The sequence below is a fragment of the Vigna unguiculata genome, chromosome 7 (genome assembly GCF_037176805.1).
Source record: "Vigna unguiculata cultivar grain cowpea cultivar isolate G323 ecotype 2 chromosome 7, ASM3717680v1, whole genome shotgun sequence".
Taxonomy (NCBI): Eukaryota; Viridiplantae; Streptophyta; class Magnoliopsida; order Fabales; family Fabaceae; genus Vigna; species Vigna unguiculata.
Window position 1 is genome coordinate 30,768,619 of NC_140798.1, and position 14,490 is coordinate 30,783,108.

The following is a 14,490-nucleotide window of genomic DNA, read 5'->3' on the forward strand; positions in this document are numbered from 1 at the left end:
TTACACCGTGGTAGTTTTAACGATGGTGTTGAGGACGGTGACGCAATTGCCACTCAACTGGAAGAGCGTGGTGGCCTCCTGGCGGAAGGGCATTTCGACGCCGGGAGACTCGGTGTAAGCGTCGTCGCAGCTGGATTTGTAAGAAATCACGGCGCTCATTTTGCGATAAGCCTCCATCACGTTCATCTGAACCACCATATTCAAAGCTTCCTTTATGCTGTCCAACATGTCATCGTACTGAGTCTTGCAGATGTTGAGTGCGTCCAAGGCCTCCTTTGCTGTGGCGGGATCTTCCAGCTGCTTGGAGATGGAAGCGGCGATCTCGCTGGCCTTCTGGAGGGTGGCGTTGATCTCGCCCTCCACTGCTCTCACGGGGTCGAAGTTACCGGCGAGGACGGGGGCGATGGTATCCACACAGAGCGCCGGGTTATCGGTGCCGCTGCAGAATTGTGTAAGCTCAAGGGGGACAGGTGCGGCTAGAAGGTGGCGGGCGGAGGCGACGGTGGATAGGAGGAGGCAAGAGAGTGCTCCGATGAGGATAAGGGTTTTATTGAATCTGAACTGATCCATTGTCTCTCCTCCTTGATAGAAGCGCGTCTTCTTCTTAGAGTAGAGAAGCGTCTTCTTCTTGGAGAAAGAGACAACGGATCAAATCGGGTTGCATTTTGTTCCAGGTATGGACGGGTTTTTATAGCTCATGTTTTCCATTATTTGCCTTCTTCTCCACACAAAACCACCGGCTCACCCCGTAAAACTCGCCTATATGCACTAATCAACTTATGATTTTCGTATGTTTCCTTCTAAACGGACCCTAAATTAAGGGCTTGAATAGTAACTAAATTTGCCCATAGACTTCGGTTTACCAAACTTTTAATTATGCTTTTAATTTTTTTTTTTTAATTATATACAGTTCAAAACCTTTTAATTAAATATCTAATCACTAACATTGCAAAAAATTCCTTAAACACTACTTGTGTTGTGTGACATTCTGGCGTCGACACCCTAATTCCCCTCTCAATTTTCTCTTTCAAAATGATAAAATATTATATCAATAATAAATATAATGAAAAATTGAAACAGAATAATAATATATGTAATTATTAGATGATTTTATAAAATATAAAAGTTGTTAAACATATCATAATGGGAGATCATGACTGATAACTACACTAAGTAATCATTATAACATTTAGCTTCGTGATAGCAGTACAATGGGAACACAATGTCCATCTTTTAAACTCAAGAAATGTTTATATCGACTTTGTTTTAATGTAAATTATTATAATATTATGCTAGTATTTATATTTGACACAGAGTGATAATAATGAAAAAAAAAAGTATTATTTACATTTTTAAATTATATATAAAAGTGGTACATCAATAAAAATTTAATTACAAAATTATAGAATTGTAGAAACTTTGTTAAAAGGTTGACAAAACTTCAAAGGCCTACTTAATAATTTAAACTAAAACAAAAATTTTGAGGCCAAATTCACAAGAGAAGTGGTTAATAATCGGCTTAGATCCATTGATGTACCATGGAGAAAGGATAGAAGGCGTATTCTTCACGTTTGGATAATTGCTTAAAAAAATTATATGACATCAATAATTACCATTTGACAGTCTATTATAAAAATGAAATAGTCCTAACAAAAATAAACTTTTGTATTTACAAAGAGAAAATAAAATAAAAGATACTAAAAAAATAGTATTAAATGGGAGTAAAAGTTTTATGAATTTTCAAAGTATTAAATGGTTATGTGCAAAGATGCAAATACCTCGGGTGGTATTCAACACAATTATATCTTTCAATTTCGGCCACTGTCCACTCACAGCAACGAAAGAAAGACAAGATTGATATTATGAAATTCATTATGCCTCAACTCATTATCAATTATGCCTTTCTTTTAACAAATTGTTATATGTATTTTGTCTAGACATACATGTTGAAGATCCACTTACAAGAGTGTTAAGCACAAACAAATGATTCACATAATCAAATTATGTGTACATGCATGTTATTAATATTAGATTTTTAACTGATTATGTAATTGACCATAATAGATTATGCCTCTACCAATAATCAATTATGATTTGTTCAAAACTTGCTTACTCTATACATGGTATTAATTTAAGGAAATAAGGTAAACCTACTTTTTAAATTATCAAATTATATTGATATTTAATATATTTGAAACATGGATAAAAAATATGAAATGCAATTTAAAATGTGTTTTATATTTGCAAATTTAACGTCTAGTTCTTACTTTTTTTATTTGTAATTTTTTTATTATACTTTAATTTTTTTTAATTGATATATGAATATATATATATATATATATATATAAAATTAACTTTCAACTTTTAAGTAATTTCTTAATATTTTTTTTTAATTTCACAAAATAGTTATTCCATAGTTAATCACCATTATATTAATTATTTATATTTTTTAAAACTTAATTAAGTTTTAAATCCTTCATAGATGTGTGCATTTTTAATTGTGCCTCTATAATACTCGGTTCTAATTTTGTTGATTAATTGAGTGACTTAACTCAATTGAAAAATATAAAGTTTTGATTATTCAATAAAACAACAAAAGGAACTCAATTAAAATACACACATTTATAAGAGACTTGAAATTTAATTAAGTCTTTTTTAAGACTTGAAGTCCATATCTGGAGGTTTATTCAATTTGATCTTTAATTTTCTTTTTATCATGAATTCAATCCGTAATGTTTAATGTGTCCATTCTCTTGAATTGATATTAACATCGTTTTGGAAGTCTTCTCTCTAGAGAACTCGCTTTTGCTCTGGTGAAACAACCTCCCCCAAGCCCCATCGTAGGGCCACACAAAAGTAGTGAAACAACACCGTCATACTGCTCTAGACCACCACCTTCTCCTCGTACTGTGTCCGGCCCAACGTCCAATGCAACGTCGCCAATATTGCAGTAGAGCTCCACCTTCCCGTCGTGCCTGAAGGAGAAAAGCGTTCCCATCACAGCCTGGCCCAATTTCTCCTCCAAACTCCTAACCGTAGCGATGAACATAATAGGGGAAAAGAAGAAAGAGTTTGGAGAACTTGATCCAATTAATTCGCATTAGGGCACTCCGGAAGCTTAAGCTCCTTTTTCTTCCTCCCACTATTGATGTTACAAATCATCGCTATTGGGGACGCAATTGGCTTGCCACAATTTCAAACAATGACAGATTTCCTTGAGACCTCGAAAATGTGAGGTTTGACCTTGATCGTGATAAGGGATGATGAAGATGAGGCCAAAGCCATTCTGTTTTCTTCTTCTCGGCAAAAGGTAACAATTTGATTGATATCTGATGTAACTCAAACTATGTCGCCAGAGTTGATGCGGAAGGAAATTGACAGAAATCCAAAATAAACTTGAAATCGACCCATGATTCGCCCCATGTTTTCCTCTCACTGGAAAGTAAACAAACATACACAAATCGCAGCTAATGCAGAAAACTGACGCTCATGGTGCCACTTAGAGTTCACGAAACTGTACGAGGAAATTCACCCAAACTTTCATGGGATCGATACTATGCCCTCTCAGTAGCTACTACAATATACTACGAGAATTGATCACAGTGAAGCTATGCGGATATATATATATTTATAATTAAAAAGGCTTTTGATGCCAATCTGTAAAAACAATCTAGATTACACATATATACAAAATTCATCCACACGTGAAAACACTGTCTCGTAGGGGAGGAAAGGATGGTGGTTTACCGAGGAGGATGGCAAAAGAAAGAATCCTCTCTAATCAGCAACAACACCACCAGTTATGTTTTCCACCTTCAGCTATGGGAAAGAAAACTTCTCAAAAATCATGGTGTGAAAACCTTGGGGTACACATTCATGGTTAGCTTGTTCTTCCAAGCATTTTCATCGTCCTTCATGAAGATCTTCCGAGAAAACAGCCGTCCTCGAAATGTTGTCATGGTCAAAGGCACTTAGACCAGAGTAAGGACCCGAAGAAAACATTGAAGAAGTCCCATCAGACTCATACGTGGTAGAAGACTGTCTCATGTTGGGTCGTGTGATGGATGAGGTTAACACAGGATCATGACTTTCTGTGATCCGCTGCACCATTTTAAGTGACTGTACCACTTCACCCATTGTAGGTCGTTGGCTTGCTTCAGGAGCAACACAGGCTGCAGCAATAGTGCAAACACGTACAAAATCTTCTTTTGGATACCTTCCCCCAAGCCTTGGATCAGCAAGTTCTTCCAATCGATCCTTATCCCTAAGAATAGGTCTTGCCTGAAAGGGATAACCACGTAATTAGTGTATAATCAACATAAAACTCCAAATGAAAATTTTGAACTCAGCGAGGGAATGCCAAGGTATGAGTCTAACCCATGTAACAAGGTTCTCTTGTCCAGTTGGCTGTGACATATCCACTGGTTTCCTTCCGGTCAACAGTTCCAGCAAGACAACCCCATAACTATAAACGTCACTTTTAACAAGAAGATGCCCAGTCATAGCATACTCAGGAGCTACATACCTACATAAAAATTTGATTTCATCTTAAAACTAAATTAAATGGAAATAATTAGTATAATACAAGAAAGAATAGAATGAGACTAACCCAAATGTGCCCATGACTCGAGTAGATAGATAATTGGCCCTGCCTTCAGGTGCCTGTTTAGCTAGACCAAAATCTGCAACTTTAGCATTAAAGTTGTTCTCAAGTAATATGTTGGATGCCTTGAAATCTCTGTGTATAACACAAGGCTGTGAATCTTCGTGCAGGTATGCAAGTCCTCTTGCAGCATCAAGGGCAATCTTCATTCTAGTGTCCCAATCCAAAGGGCAATTTATTCCCAGGGGACCTAGGACAAGTCAGGGCCAGTTTCAATTAAGCATAATATAATAGTTTCAGAAACAACACTGTTGTAAAAAACACGTACAAGACGACAAAGCTGATATGAGAAGCTATATTACCATGAAGCCAAGCCTCTAAACTTCCATTCGGAACAAGCTCATAGCAAAGTAGATTTTGTGATGAGTCACGATTACTATAGTATCCCACTAGTTTTACAAGGTTACGATGATGCAGCCGACTAAGCATCTCAACTTCAACCAAAAATTCTTTGTCACCCTGTTGCCCTCCACTAGTAAGCCTCTTAATTGCAACAGCAGTTCCATCATTCAAGACACCTTTAAAAACTCTACCAAAACCTCCTTCTCCAAGTACACTTGCTAATTCAAAATTATTGGTAGCTTCTTTCAGTTCTTCATAAGCAATAAAGCGTGTACTGGTTGGATGGGGAAGAGACCCAACAGCTGGAACTGTGTTTTCAGTCCTTGGCTTTTCTGTAGAAAAGAGAGCAAACTTAGTAGCAAACCTAGAAGACAAAAGACTAACACGAAAATAATAAACAGATAAGAGCGCCACAAGTTTCTGTATTTTCCCTTCAGTCTGAATTCATGAATGGACATCTGATTTCTCCATATAGACTAAGTATACAAATTGAATCACAAGCATTTCTACCTTTTAATAGCTGAAAAAGTAAACTCACGTTGGGTTGAAATCCTAAAGAATTTATGTATCTCAATAAGGTAAAATGTGGCCTTCGCTGTTTTCCACCAAACAGACTTATAACTATGTGAAAAATTGGCAGCCTTCACTGTGCCAAGAGCATAAAATTCTTCCTTCAGTTGAAAAAATTGTAAACTATATTAATTTTCACAATTAATGATCACAATTTACAATATACACATCCATATTGAATTCCAGTGAATATTTTGTCGTGCAACTAATAAACCACTCTGAAAATACTCGTAATGAACAATTGCCATTAATTAGCTCAGGGAACTTCTTCTCTCCTTATTTCTGTGTCATGAGAAAAATTTTGTTTAAGGGATCCCATGTTGCCCTCTTCTAGTTGATATACTTATTGCCTTCACAACATCCAAATATAAAAAGGTCACCAAGCATAATCAATAACAGCTTTGACCTTTAATATGCTGTTATAGGAATGAAAAAAGAAAAATAACAGGAGTTAGAAATAGAAATATTTACCAGTTTCTGTGGGAGGTGTTTTTGGTTTTGGCCGCATCGTGCATAAGCAAAGTATAAGTACACATACAATGGAAATGAAGAGTACGCCAGTCACAATTCCAAGAATAAGAGGCAAGTTTGAATGCTTTGCCCTGTCAGAAGTACTCGATAATGTAGTTGGAGGTGCTTGCCTGTGAGGAGCTTTCGTTGGTGATGTAGCAATTGTAGGAGCTGCATTAGAATCCAAATATATGTTAATATATTATACATACAATGCACTAATTTCATTATTCACGCATCCTTTAAGGCCCACGAAGAGACGGTTGTTTGAAGTTCCTCTTCCAAAGGATTAAATTCAGAAACTACAAAAAATCTGGTACCACAATAGATTAGTTGAGTACATCCTCTAAATCTTTGAGAGACCAGAGAAGGAACATTGGACAATTTACTACAAAGTTAGATATAACTCATTGAAGTTATACAAAAATGAGGCAACAAGCCAACGAGAAAGGCTAACACATGCATTGAAGTGTAGTAGTTGTGGAATCACAGATGCATACTCTTGGATTTGGGTTTGTTTCAACTATATTTTGGTTTTATCTATAGTCAATAGGGATCTCTTAGCACGCACTACCAAGGATTGTACATCTAAAGCATCAATATTAAAAGACTTTGTTTATAGTGGGAAAGCCAAAGGGACAATTGGTTGTATCTATAGTCAATAGGGATCGTAGCATACCCTCCTCATGCATAGGATAAGACATCTAAAGCATGGATATTGTAAGACTCTTTTATACTAGAAAAGCCACAGAGACAAGTATTTTGGACAGTTGAGGGTTGCCTGATACAAAATCTATGATAAGTTTTAATACCATCTTAAATTTTGGCTAGGTCTAACTCAACCTCCAAAACTAATTTATGAGGTGAATGTGGTATATTTTGTAGTTGAGCCAAAAGCAGAAACTGCCATGTAATAGATATAGGCTCTATTCCATTTCTTTTTGTTAGCATGGTTACTCTTTTTAACCCCTATATAAAGGGTTGTACTACTTTTATATTAATACAGTCAACAAAACATTGTTTATGCATTCTCTCTCTCAAAACCCTTTATGGTATCAAGAGCATAGGGCGGTCCACGGGTAGTGCATGAAGCACGTGTTTCAGTAAAGAACGTGGGAGAATTTCGTCTTGAAATCTTGGGTACCGTGAGAAGTTAACGAAGGTTCAAGATTCTGAATCAAGAACGAAGACATGGCTGGGTTCGGAGGGATGATGCAAGGGTTGGTGCCGATCTTTGATGGCAAGGTGTTTGATGATTGGCGCATTAAGATGCAAGCCATCTTCAACTTCCAAGATGTTGCAGAAGTGGTGACTGAAGGCGTGGCAGAGTTGAGTTTGAAGGCCACAAAGGAAGAAAAAAAGAATCACAAGGCACAACTGAAGTTGGATAGTAAGGCCAGATACCTTATCTATCAATGTGTAACGCCAAAGATCTTTAACAAGATTTCGAAGGCAGCCACTGCTAAGGAAGCTTGGGAGATTTTGGTCAAGACTTATGGTGAAGGGGACAAGAACAAAAAGGTAAGATAGCAAATAATGTGGCGGCAGTTTGAGTTTCTGACCATGGATGAAAGTGAAACCGTGATAGATTACTTCGACAAGATTCAAGGACATGTCAATGCAATGTGGGCTTGCAAGAGTACCATCTCAGATCAAAGTATTGTGGACAAGATCTTGAGAACCCTACCACCAAGGTTCGATCACGTGGTTGTTGCTATTGAGGAAACGCGTGATTTGGAAACTATGGAGATTGATGAGCTGCAACATTCATTGGAGTCACATGAATACAAAATGAATGAGCGTCAAGTCTGCTAAGAGCAAGTCTTGCAGGCTCGTTCATCATACAAAGGAAAAGGAAAAATGTTCAAGAAGTCAGGCAAGAGCAATTCTAAGCATAAAAACTCACAAGAACAAAAGAACGAAGGTGTGGCTGAGTCTGGAAATCGCAATAATCCGAAGGCTGTTGTTAACTCTGATGGAGAGAAGGTGTGGAAATTCGATAAGAAGAAAGTCAAGTGTTTCAACTGCCAGAAGTATGGGCACTTTGCTAAGGAGTGTTGGAAGGGTGAGGGTGCAAACAACAAACCTAAGAACCAAGCTCATTTGGCACAAGACAGCACATCTGATTCTGAAGCAATGATGTTGATGGCAAGAACAAATGAAGATGAGTCAGAGGATGCATCGTGGTTTGTTTGACCCATATGACTGGGAAGAACGAGTAGTTCGTAAATATGGAGGAAATGGTTAATGGAAAGATCAAGTTTGCTTATGATAGGAGTTTAATGGTAGAAGGGTCTGGCAGAATTGTTCTTCGAGACACAGATAGTAGAGAAGTGGTGATTGAAGAAGTGCTATATGTGCCAGGGCTAAAAACCAATCTACTAAGTTTGGGTCAACTTTTGCAAAAGGGGTTTGTGAGAAGATGGAAGACAATAGCCTTAGCATATTTGACCAAAGTAAGAGATTGGTTATTAAAGCAAACTTGTCCAAAAATAGGACCTTTCGTGTAGTTATGAAAGTCGTGAAGCATCAATGTTTTTCTACAATAGAGAAAGAAGTAGAGTGGTTGTGGCATTTGCGTCTTGGGCACCTAAATTTCAGGGATTTGTTTCAGCTAATCCAACGCACAATGGTCAAAGGCTTACTAGTGGTTAATATCCTAGAGACAGTGTGTCAGGAGTGTGTCCAATGCAAGCAAACCAGAGGCAGTTTTCAAAGTTGTTTACCTCATAAAACATCAGAAAGGCTGGAGATTATGTACTCATATGTATGCGGACCCATACAAATGAAGACTCCAGGAGGTAGTAGATACTGTTTTTCATTGATGATTGGACTAGAAAGGCATGGTCATACTTACTCAAGAGGAAGAGTGAAGTTCTGGAGGTATTTTGAAAGTTCAAACAAATGGTAGAGAGACAAAGTGATAAAGGGTTGTACTGCTTTTATAATAATACAGTCAACACAATGTTGCTTATGCATTCTCTCTCTCAAAACCCTTTAGTGAAGATAGTCCAAATCTTACAAACCCTAAGTCATACATATCTATAATTGATATGAGATCCTAACAAAAACCACAAGCAAGCAGAGCTAAAACAGTTTGATGTTATGACTTAGTAACAACATACAAGGAACTATCTCAATTAACATTTCACAATGTTGAATAACACTTTCATAAGTATCAAAGTTACATGATTTATGTTTGTTGGTACATGTAGGAGATCTAATATCTACTAGAGATATAACCAAATTTTAATATATAATGGGTGGAAACTATACTTTGTAAACTAATTTTGTGAGGCATAGCTAAACTTAAACTTCAATTTCTAAGATAATATTAGAGTCTATCCTAACAAAATTTGTTATGTCTACAGTTATGAGATATAGTTAAACTTAAACTTCAATTTCTAAGATAATATTAGAGTCTATCCTAACAAAGTTTGTTAGGTCTACCGTGTCACCTGTCATCAATATATTATTCCTTATAACATCAAAATATCTCTCTTCCTTCCATACCACTTAGCAAAAACATTAAAAAAAGGACGTGAAATTAAAACAATTAAATGGAAGTAGTCAAGACAGTAAGATTTACACATTTTAAAAGGTTTCAAATAAACATTATATGTGGTTTTTTTATTTCACTGTGTTAGTTCCAATTATCAACAACACCAAAGCATAATGATTAGTAACGACATGTTCAATGATTTTAGATACCTTGAGAAGGAGGTGGAGCTTTAAACCAGGTTAAATTGAGGACACTGTAGTTGCCCACATATCTGCTGTCTAGTTGAACCTTATGCAATGAAAGCGACGAATTTATTTTAGCGGCTTCACTGGCCGAGAAACTGATCCCTTTATTTGGAGTGATATCCATCGATATATTCAATGTCGACAAGCTCAGTAGGTAAAATTTAATAATTTCAATTTGGGTAGTTTGCAGCTCAAGTTGGGTGGCCAAATCATTGAGAAAAACAACATTCCAGTCAGGGTTTAGAGAGACATTCAAAAGAAGCAAGTCTAGCTTTATGGGATAAGCACATTGGCAAACCTCACTGCCTCGTTTCCACACCATGTCTTGTCTGCAACAATCTGTTCGTGTTTTATAATCAAATTAATCCAGCAATTAGAAATTTAAAAAACACATTCCAAGTAACAGACAGTAGCACAAGAAAACCAATTTCAAGTGAACTCCCATTTAGCCCCTCAGAAGAATCAGAAAATTATCAATTTCAAATCTTTGAAACAAAAATTCTTATCATTTTAGTCTCTGGAATGTACAACTCACTATCATTAGTTCCTAAACTTTATAACTTGCTATAATTATAGCTCCTAACAGAGATTCCGTGACAGCACTTTACAAGTTCAGGACTGAAATTAGGGTTAACTTAACTCCATTAGAAAACAATTTTGCTCGAATTACCGGAAACATAAGGGGACAGTGGTGGTTGAGCGAGAGCAGGAATTGCATCGGCAATGGGATGCACAGGGGCAATATTCTTAAACGCAGAACCCGGAGGTTCTAACTGTACTCTTCCTTTGGTGAAATTGGCACGTGATGGAATTGGTGCAGGCAAATGCTTCAACCCAAAAGCATTTGCCAATAGTGGCAGATCACCATCAACAACATGTGGAAGAGCAGCTGGAGATAAAGAAGGTGTTTGCTGTTGCAGTGTTCTACCACATTCACCATACTCAACCACAAACCACACCGTGCAAGATAACAACCCAAGCAACCATTTAAACCCACCTGCATTATTTCCCAAATGTCAAACAAACCCAACCAAACAAAAAAAAAAACTCAATATTGGTCCGCACACAAAAACCTATCATTACCGGTTGAAGAGGTGGAACCGGTGACCAGCGACATCGGCGACGCCGGGAACGGTCCAGATCAGATCTACAGGGTTGCGATAAATCAACGGTGGAAATTGAGCTGGGGGAGTGAAGTGGGACCCCGAGTGAAGAAGGTGCGCATGACTGAGCTGAATCGGAGGTGTCACTGTTACCGGTTACTCACTGGTTACTTGCCGGTGGCCTGAGGGAGAAGGTTTGGGTTTGGGGAAAAAATGGGTGTGGGTGAACGACGGTGTTATTTCGTGTGGGGTTTTTTAGTGTGGAAGGAGTTGTTAATTAATTGTTGTGGGTCCCACCCAAAGGTGGTGGTCACCGTTAACGGAAAAAGAATGACATTAACGGTAAACTAACGGTAAGAAGTTATAAGGACAGGTAGCTTCTCTTCAAACACTACATAAGTGCAGTGATAAGAAGCCTCATCACGTCTCTTCTATGTATTTTGAGGAGTTTTTTTGTTTTTTTTTTTCGCACAAGTTTTACTATAAAACGTTTTAAGAATATTGGTAAATTTATTTTCTGAGTATAGTTGACAATTGCTTTATTTTTTAACTAAATAAAAAAACTTTCTTTTGTTTTTCAACGTTTAAACAACGCCTTTATAACACTTTTTTTTATTAACTAAAATAAATGTTAAATCAAACGAAATGTTTAGTGTGTTATAACTTCAAGCTATTTATTTTTGTTTAATTATCTTTGTATTTAATATAAAATTAAATATTTCCTAAATAAAATATTTAAATTGTTTGCCGGCTAAAATTTTGTAAATACCTTAAGGTATATGTAAGTACAGTATATTTTTCCAGTACAAGTAATAATTAGCACATAAACGAGTTAAAATAATATTTGAGGGGACATATTTTAGGAAAATAAAAGTGATTTATATTAGGAATGTGGAAATAATCTATTTATTATTTATCTCGTTCGTCTAAAATTAATATATTCAATCTATTTATAAAAAATTGGAATAAAATCATCTACTACTTTAATATGGAAAGACTACTAATATTGAATGGATAAAAAATAATTCAATAATTTTTTCACACTTGTTTAAAAATAAAAAATAAAACAATGCATTCTTAAAACTTGTTTTGCAAAATATATTTTAAAAACTTGTCTTCAAAATCAAAAACAACTTATTTAGAAAACATAATACCTTATATCCTACATAGAAAGTAACAAATTAATAGGTGTTTTATTTCCTTCCAAATATGAGAATCTAACAACCACTTTTAAATGTTTTAATTGTTAATGTTTTCGTATCATTAAATTTTGTGTAGCATGTTAATGAAACAGACATATAAGATTTGTTGGGTCGTTAATTAATAAGATAAGTAATTTCCATTATTAAAATTCATTCATTGAAGTGATGCTATTAAATAACTTCTTAAAATATGCAATGTTAAGAATACGTCTAAAATAAGATTTAGTTCATGATATCGCTATTTAAAGCCAACTAATTATTTCTCATTTTAATAGTCTTTACAATTTAATATTTGTTTCTTGTAATAGAAGGTAAGGTATGACCGTTTAAATATAATAACTCTACTAAATAAAATGGTACAAGATTATAAAATAAAATAGAACACAAGACAAAAAGAATAGAGGATTAGCTATTACAGTCATCATAATATACTGAATTATGAGTATCAATGCACAAAATAATGTCAAGAAACATGACTTAAAAGTGCAACGGTTTAACAAAAGATTTGCTCATAGAGCAAAGATTTACAGATAACACAATACTTCAAAAGGGCTCAGCAGTGAGCCTAAACCAACACTTGGTCGAACTACACTATAGCATGTCCATCATCATTGCGACCGTCAGGGATTTTCACACCTGCTCATACCAAAAGTTTGGTGATCATTACAAAAAGGAAAAGCCAAACAGGAGACATACATCAAAAGGGAAAGGTAAGCTAGACTAAAATATTTTTAACATGATACTGAGCAACCAAATGTTAGAACAAGTTATAAACAGTCAAAGCAGTAAACACCCAAAACATGTGATAGCAAACAATCAGACTCTTAACTCAATTATTTGGATTATGCGTGTGACATAGAATTCTAAAGGAAGTATGCACCTGTGCTGGTTTCTAAATTGTGCAGAGTCTAGACACAAGAGGTTATCAGCCAACCACAGACAAGCTTAATCTCATTTTGTCTTAGGCTCAAACACCTCCTAAGATTAGGACCTCTTGTCACTCTCACAACATAATTCATTCTACTCTACATGAGTGTAAACGATTATTAGAGTTCAGGATACCTTCCTTTATCTAGACATCTCCTATATTAAGGCATACACTAACCACACCATCATCAAAAGCTTCTCATGAAACTCTTTTACCAACAACATTCCACATGTCATCTCAAGCATTAAAATCTCATGTTAATGCATAGCCAACCAACCAAGTCATGTCTCATTTCATACCAACACATCAATTTTAGTCTCATTACATCGCATTAAACATACATGGTATCATACTTTAAGCTTTAAGGAGTAAATCAATTAATCATGGAAGCAACCAAATAATTCAAAACCAATTTGTTGTCAATCTCGCTCAGGCTAAAGAGCTCTCGCTCAAGCGACAAGAGCCTCTCACTCAAGCTAAAAACTCTCGCCTAGGCGAGATTGCAAACAAGGAGCACTGAGGGGTTTCATGAGTTCTCGCGTGAGCGAGATTACTCTTCGCTCAAAATAGAAGTTCGCCGCCTGAGCGGCAACTCGAAGCAAAACCTAGGTAAAACTTTGATACTCTCGCTTAGGCGATGCTTGTTTGCTTGGGCGAGAATATTAGGTTTCTCCCCCTACTCACGCATGCAAACCAGGAAAGTAAAACCAAACACATCCAGTTCATTCTCACACAATTACAAGCATCATTCAACAAATAAAATGCGATTTAAAACCCAAAACAGTCATACGGTTCAAAAAACATTTAAGAGTTCCAGTTTTCCTTACCTTTGAGTGGGGCTAAACTTAAGGAGGATAACCACCTAACAGAAGGAGCACCACAACTCCAAGAACAAACCAAATGGCTGAAAAACATGAATATCAATACGAAGGTGAGGTTTTAGGAAGAACTCATGACAGAACTAGAGAAAAAGAGCAGAAAAAAGAGAAAGTAGGAGTTGAGGTTCAACTTACATGGAGGAAAAATGAGCTCAGCTAGTTCGGAGGAGAACGTAGTTCAAGCCCTAACAAAGCTTCAGAGTTGTGCTTTTGGGAGAAACAAAGGAACTAAACATGAAACTAATGTGGGAACTAGAGGTGAGGCAACAAGTGGCTGGCTTGGGCTGACTCACCAAGCTGGGACCGTAACTTAAGACACACAAAAAGTGGGCCTCACATAAGGTAGCTTTATTTTGCCTACATTAAAAAAAAAGTTGTTAATGAATTAGAATGGGTGAAATTTTGTTAAGTGGATTAAAATTATTAAAAATGTTAATATCAAGTAACTAATTAATTAATTTATCTAATTCACTAGTGCTACTTTATCTCCAACACAATTGTTCAGAGTAATAACATATTTATAATGACGCTTAAGTTAGTAATACAC

General features: G+C 36.1%; 2 protein-coding genes and 1 long non-coding RNA gene across 4 annotated transcripts; all 3 read right to left on the minus strand.

Annotated features, from left to right (window-relative positions):
• On the minus strand, positions 1-570 carry LOC114191317 (uncharacterized). Its single transcript, XM_028080487.2, has one exon. It carries the CDS (start codon positions 568-570, stop codon positions 1-3), a length of 570 nt encoding a protein of 189 aa, XP_027936288.2.
• Positions 571-3,593: 3,023 nt separating this feature from the next.
• Positions 3,594-11,188, minus strand: LOC114191628 (putative serine/threonine-protein kinase PBL7). Of its 2 annotated transcripts, XM_028080925.2 has the most exons (8): positions 10,916-11,188; positions 10,503-10,829; positions 9,797-10,171; positions 6,047-6,256; positions 4,966-5,337; positions 4,610-4,853; positions 4,378-4,525; positions 3,594-4,281 (listed from the first exon to the last, which is right to left on the minus strand). In XM_028080925.2, the coding sequence occupies exons 1-8, from the start codon at positions 10,947-10,949 to the stop codon at positions 3,904-3,906; spliced, it is 2,088 nt and encodes a 695-aa protein (XP_027936726.1). In that variant the 5' UTR covers positions 10,950-11,188; the 3' UTR covers positions 3,594-3,903. The 2 variants fall into 2 exon arrangements, with proteins under 2 accessions (XP_027936726.1, XP_085532274.1); XM_085676148.1 differs by lacking the exon at positions 10,503-10,829 and having other exon boundaries at positions 10,916-11,181.
• Positions 11,189-12,607: 1,419 nt separating this feature from the next.
• LOC146884783 (uncharacterized) lies at positions 12,608-14,141 on the minus strand. Its single transcript, XR_014996682.1, has 3 exons — positions 14,079-14,141; positions 13,893-13,969; positions 12,608-12,773 (listed from the first exon to the last, which is right to left on the minus strand). It is a non-coding gene; the product is annotated as an uncharacterized LOC146884783 (long non-coding RNA).
• Between the last annotated feature and the right edge of the window lie 349 nt (positions 14,142-14,490).

Coding starts and splice junctions, on each gene's coding strand:
- LOC114191317 (XM_028080487.2), bottom strand. CDS start 570: ATGGATCAGTTCAGATTCAATAAAACCCTTATCCTCATCGGAGCACTC.
- LOC114191628 (XM_028080925.2), bottom strand. CDS start 10,949: ATGTCGCTGGTCACCGGTTCCACCTCTTCAACCG. Junction 6,257..9,796: donor AGCTCCACCTCCTTCTCAAG/GTATCTAAAATC, acceptor ATTCTAATGCAG/CTCCTACAATTGCTACATCA. Junction 5,338..6,046: donor AACACCTCCCACAGAAACTG/GTAAATATTTCT, acceptor TCTTTTCTACAG/AAAAGCCAAGGACTGAAAAC.